At 33.2% G+C, this 5,691-nt stretch overlaps 1 protein-coding gene across 1 annotated transcript; it reads right to left on the minus strand.

Moving 5' to 3' along the window:
• Positions 1-395: 395 nt before the first annotated feature.
• On the minus strand, positions 396-4,324 carry LOC134277041 (two pore calcium channel protein 1-like). The gene is made up of 4 exons (XM_062759312.1): positions 4,240-4,324; positions 3,311-3,432; positions 2,989-3,066; positions 396-1,413 (listed from the first exon to the last, which is right to left on the minus strand). Exons 1-4 carry the CDS (start codon positions 4,322-4,324, stop codon positions 1,237-1,239), a joined length of 462 nt encoding a protein of 153 aa, XP_062615296.1. The 3' UTR covers positions 396-1,236.
• Positions 4,325-5,691: the final 1,367 nt, after the last annotated feature.

The raw sequence follows: 5,691 nt of genomic DNA on the forward strand, positions 1-5,691 counted from the left end.
GGAAAATCTTAGATGATTCCCTTTAACATATAGATCTATTACCTGCAAATAGTATGGTGTGTAACATTAAAAAAACAAGGTCAATTAACATATTTAATAATGAAAACCAGTCAATATAAAATAAGAAGTTGAGAACCAGTTACTTAGTTTTTCAGATAAAACTGTAAGTTAATTATTACGAATTAACTGAAAAGTAAAAATGGAAAAGCATTAATATCATATCATTTACATGTCAATCAAGTCTTTCATAACAACTACCTGTAAATAACAAACTTCTGATATAAGCAACTGCAAAATTTTCTCTAGAGGGTGTTGACAAAATCAAAATAATCAATGGAATATTTCATACAGGTATTTTAAGCAGCATCTAATATAATAAAAAAAATTGCAAGAATCGGATTCCCTGCTTGTATTGACCACCTATAGAGATGACCATCTTTATTCTGATAGGGGGTGTTTTAAAGTCACATTATTTACATTATTTATTTTCATGTCGCTGAAGGATCAAGGACAGATTTTTTATTTTGTTCTTCACTAAAAGAGTATGACAAGCAAAAAAGTGAAAACATCGAAGTCAGGGACAGATTATTTATTTCCACTCCAGTTGAGGACAGATTATTTATTTTCAACATTTTGGAGGGCAGATGAATTATTTCCAACATCTGCCCCCCCTCCCCTCAGAATCAAATGGTCGTCCCCTAATAGTATCAAATTTGACTATTTTATAATTTCCGTTCATAGGTTGCTCAAAAACACAGGCTTTAAATAGGATTTACTACTGTAATTACACGAGGCATGGATTTTTCTTTTCTCAGACACAAACTTATTCCTCTCAATATGAGAAAACTTCTCTCTCTTGATCAATACAAAGCATTCAATACTTACACACTCAAACTAAAATACCTCCTGAATATGAAACATAAGGAGGCAGCGTTAAATGAAATGTTAAAGACTTTTTGGCACAATTTGAACTTGATCACAGAAAAAAAAAGATGAATAAAACTGTCCCCATCCTGGGACAGTAGAGCACCTTTGCCTTTGGTTTAACTTCAATAAATAAACATCAAATATCCAAAGTAGATCAGAGACCACTATGTGACGCAACCCATATCAATGTCATTGAAATCATTTCTCTCCTAAAAATCATCTAAAGTTGTGGCCCCGCCCCATTATGGTTTTGGCCCCCTCTCTTTTAGGTTTGTGAATCCACCCCTTTAGGATAGTGGCCCTGCCCCTTTAGGTCAGTAGCCCCGCCTCTTGGACATTGTCAGCTACAGGGATGGAGAAGGAGGAGCTGGGAATGACGTCCTCGTCCAGGTCCTCGAGGTCAGCGTTAGGTCGACTCCGCCTCCGGAGTTCTGTCATTGTGTGAATGGTCTGCTCCCGACTCTCCTGCTCCTCCTCCAACCAACTCTGTCAACTATAAATAAACAACAATAAATACACAAAAACAAACAACTCTGTCAATGATAAATAACCAATGATAATAGACTACTCTGTCAATGTTAAATAAACAACAATAAACAACGATAAATAAACAACAATAAATAAACAACTCTGTCAATGATAAACAAACAACTCTATCAACGATAAATGAAGAACTCTGTCAATGATAAATAAACAACAATCAACACAACCACCTCTATAATGATAAATAAAAAACAATAAACAAACAACTCTGTCAACCATAAATAAATAACTCTGTCTACAACAAATAAACAACAATTAACAACCAACTCTGTCAACGATAAAAAAAACAACAACTCTGTCAATGATAAATCAACGATAATAAAACAACCAACTCTGTCAACGATAAATAAACAACAATAAACAATCAACTCTGTAGACCACAAATAAACAACAATTAAAAACCAAGTCTGTCAAAAATAAATAAACAAGTTAGTCAACAACAAATAAACAATTATTTACAGACAATTTTGTCATTGTAAATGATAAAATAAACAAGAGGCCCAGAGGCCACATCGCTCACCTGAGCATATCTGCTAGGAAAAAACAAATCATATCAGAACTGAAAAGTTTATTGAAAGGGGGGGCTTGAATTTAATACTACTTTAGAATGCCTTCATATTAATACAGCATATGACTTTGCTGTTCTTGATAAAAAAAATTGATAAAAAGATTTTTTAAAAACATTTTCTTCCTATACTATCACTAATCATTGCTTTGAAGTACTTGAGAAGACAATTTCTTTATAAATTCCTATGTAAAAATTTGATCAGCCATTGTGGCCCAATCCTACCCCTGGGGGTCATGATTTGAACAAACTTGAATCTACACTACCGGAGGATGCTTCCACTTGAGTTTCATCTTTCCTGGCTCAGTGGCTCTTGAGAAGATTTTTTTAAAGATTTTTCCTATACACTCCTATGTAAAACTTTGAAGGCCATTGTGGCCCTACCCTACCCCGGGGGTCATGATTTGAACAATCTTGAATCTACACTATCTGAGGATGCTCCCTTGAGTTTCATCTTTCTTGGCCCAGTGGTTCTTGAGAAGAATTTTTTAAAATGTCATTAATTTTTCACTAATTCATAATTATCTCCCCTTAGAAAAGGGCATGGCCCATCATTTAAACAAACTTAAATTCCCTTCACCTAAGGATACTTTGTGGCAAGTTTGGTTGAAATTGGCCCAGTGGTTCTTAAGAAGAAGATGAAAATGTGAAAAGTTTACGCCGACGACGACAGAAGACGGACGACGGACAAATTTTGATCAGAAAAGCTCACTTGAGCCTTCGGCTCAGGTGAGCTAACATGGATTCAAACAGACAACTTTGTGAACGATAAAAAAAAATTTTTGAAAAAAAACTGTGTCAAAGACAAATTAACAACTTACTCAACGTCCAATATACAATGATTAGCAGAAAATTCTGCTGACAATAAATAAACATCTTAGTCAACATCAAATATACAATGATTAGCAGAAAAATTCTGTCAATGCTATTGAATGAATTTTAATCCACCTGACCTTGACCTCATCCCCATACATTCTGAGACTGAAATCTTCTTTGTTCCTGTGTCTCTCTCCCTTGTACATGTAGGGGGTCTGGAAACACAAAGTCAGAATAAACGTTGTACTTCTATACTATGATCTGTAATTTTTTTAAGACTTAGTCCTTTAAAAATTAATTTTCATGAACAACATCTACTACTTTTTACCGGAAAATATTAAATTAACATTTTAAAAATGTATCACATTTTAAGCTGTTTCACTGCTAAATTTGAATGTATGTAATTGTCAGATAATCAGAAAGGTAAACTTACAGACAACAAAATATATTTAAGCTCACCTGTAGTTCTGTGGAATCTCTCTGTAGAGCTATGTATCGACCGGTCCATTTGTAGTCTGGGTTCTCACACATCATCTTTTCTTCATCACTGATGTACACATGTACTGTCTGCTTAGCATGGTCTGAAAAGAAAATATCACAATTTTACTGGTATTCAAATGTCTCTTTTTAAATATACTCGGGGAAAAGAAACTTCATTGATTTTGAGGCTTTATTGTTTTTATTTTGATATTTGTGCAAATTTTTTTTGTGAAGGTCGCATGTTCTTTTCTTGTGAATATCAAGCATGCTCTTTTACATCTCCTTTTCAAGCATAGATTTTCAAATTTCATATGAAGTTCATGCAATCACTTAAAAGTTATAATTAAAGCTATGAAATCAATTTGTATCCTAACTATGAAATTACTGTGTATCCTAGCTATGACATCACTGTGTATCCTAGCATTAAAGCCATGAAATCATTGTATATCCTAGCTATGAAATCAATGTGTATCCTAGCTATGAAATCAATGTGTATCCTAGCTATGAAATCACTGTATATCCTAGCTATGAAATCAATGTGTATCCTAACTATGAAATCAATGTGTATCCTAGCTATGACATCACTGTGTATCCTAGCATTAAAGCTATGAAATCACTGTGTAACCTAGCATTAAAGCTATGAAATCACTGTATATCCTAGCTATGATATCAATGTGTATCCTAACTATGAAATCAATGTGTATCCTAGCTATGACATCACTGTGTATCCTAGCATTAAAGCTATGAAATCACTGTGTAACCTAGCATTAAAGCTATGAAATCACTGTATATCCTAGCTATGATATCAATGTGTATCCTAGAATTGTTTGTCAGCTTAGCAATCACTTAAATGTTACAATTAAAGCCATGAAATCACTATGTTATTCTAGCATTGTTTGCTAGCCTACCATCTATGTCCTCCAGTTTGAGTTTTCTTCTGTATTGAATACGGAACAAAAACAACTCCAGGATGAAGGCTAAAACTATCGTCATGACAACATACAATGGAAATAATTGTTATGGCAACCTTGAAAAGAAAAACTTGGTCAAAACTAGAACTGTTCAAAATGGACAAATACTCCCCACAGGGTTTTTGAGAGAAGGTGGCATTTTAATTTTTTAGAAGAAGGTTGACTTTTGATTTGATATTTTTCTGTTGCTTTATATTCTTATCTTATTAAATTAGATAAATAAATGAAAAAGAGAGGGGGGGGGGGTGAAATATATCTTTATTATTCCATCCAAGTTCTGCATACAGTAAAGCAGACTTATAACAAAGTGACAGAAACAGACAGTTTTGCTACATTATAAGCATAACTTGTTATGTCTATGAAGTGTTGAATATATTGTAAAGTAAAACAAGAAATCTGTGAGCCAATGCTCACTAGTAATACCCCCGCTCTAATGTAAATAAACACTATCATGTTTATAAACACAAGTTCAATTACAGGTAGATGAACAGAAAAATTCATATCAAATTTAGATCAAAATTAATCCCACCATATGGTATGCCTCAACAAAGAGTGTACTAAAATTTCAAACATCTGCTATGAATAGTAAATGGGAAAACTGTGAAGAAAATTTGTTGTGTATGAAACAGACGCACAGACAAACAGGAAGTTGACATCGAATTTGACCAAAAAGGTATCCCACCATATGGCATGCATCAGGGAAAAATTGTGTGAAAATTTCAAGCATCTACAATGAGTCGTTGCTGAAAAAACTGCGACAAAAATTTGTTATGTATGAAACCTACAGATGCACAGACGAACAGGAAGTTGACATCGGATTTGAACAAAAATGTATCCCACTATATGGCATGCGTCAGAGAAGATTGTGTGTAAATTTCAAGCATCTTTGATGAGTAGTTGCTGAGAAAACTGCTGAGACACACAAGGGTAAAACAGGATACCCCCCTCTCCTTCAGAAGGGGGGTAAAATATATAGCTTACCTGTTTTACTGTATACAATATTTGAATTTTAACTTTAAATAAGTAGTATAGCAACTGTTTTTCAAAATCTGTCATTATGTTTTCTAAATTCACAGCACTTTAAAGTTATTTATTCTAAAATTTACGTATCAACTACATTCATATAATTTCTTGTGAGTATTAAAAAGAAAATACAAAATTTTTAAAAAATTTGATGCAAAAATCAATGCTTTCTTAATACATATTCATATAATATTACAAAAAGAAATTTCCCAAATTTTTAAAATAAAATTTTTTATCTAAATTCGTATGAAATGATCGAAATGAATATAAAATAGATCTTGCATTTGAGGTATTTAAATTCCCATCTAGACCAGGAAGTATAAACACCAACACAGGTAAGTGGGTCACGTGAACAGAGTGTATAGA

The sequence above is a fragment of the Saccostrea cucullata genome, unplaced genomic scaffold (assembly GCF_032062105.1).
Source record: "Saccostrea cucullata isolate Sc308-1 unplaced genomic scaffold, CSIRO_AGI_Scuc_v1 ctg9799, whole genome shotgun sequence".
NCBI lineage: Eukaryota > Metazoa > Mollusca > Bivalvia > Ostreida > Ostreidae > Saccostrea > Saccostrea cuccullata.

What these genes read in the sequence shown, in the direction of transcription:
- LOC134277041 (XM_062759312.1), bottom strand. Translation starts at nt 4,324, where the DNA reads ATGACGATAGTTTTAGCCTTCATCCTGGAGTTGTTTTTGTTCCGTATT. An exon ending in CAAACTGGAGGACATAGATG is followed by an intron (nt 3,433 to 4,239) that starts GTAGGCTAGCAA and finishes TTTTCTTTTCAG; the next exon opens with ACCATGCTAAGCAGACAGTA. An exon ending in GAGATTCCACAGAACTACAG is followed by an intron (nt 3,067 to 3,310) that starts GTGAGCTTAAAT and finishes TTGTGTTTCCAG; the next exon opens with ACCCCCTACATGTACAAGGG.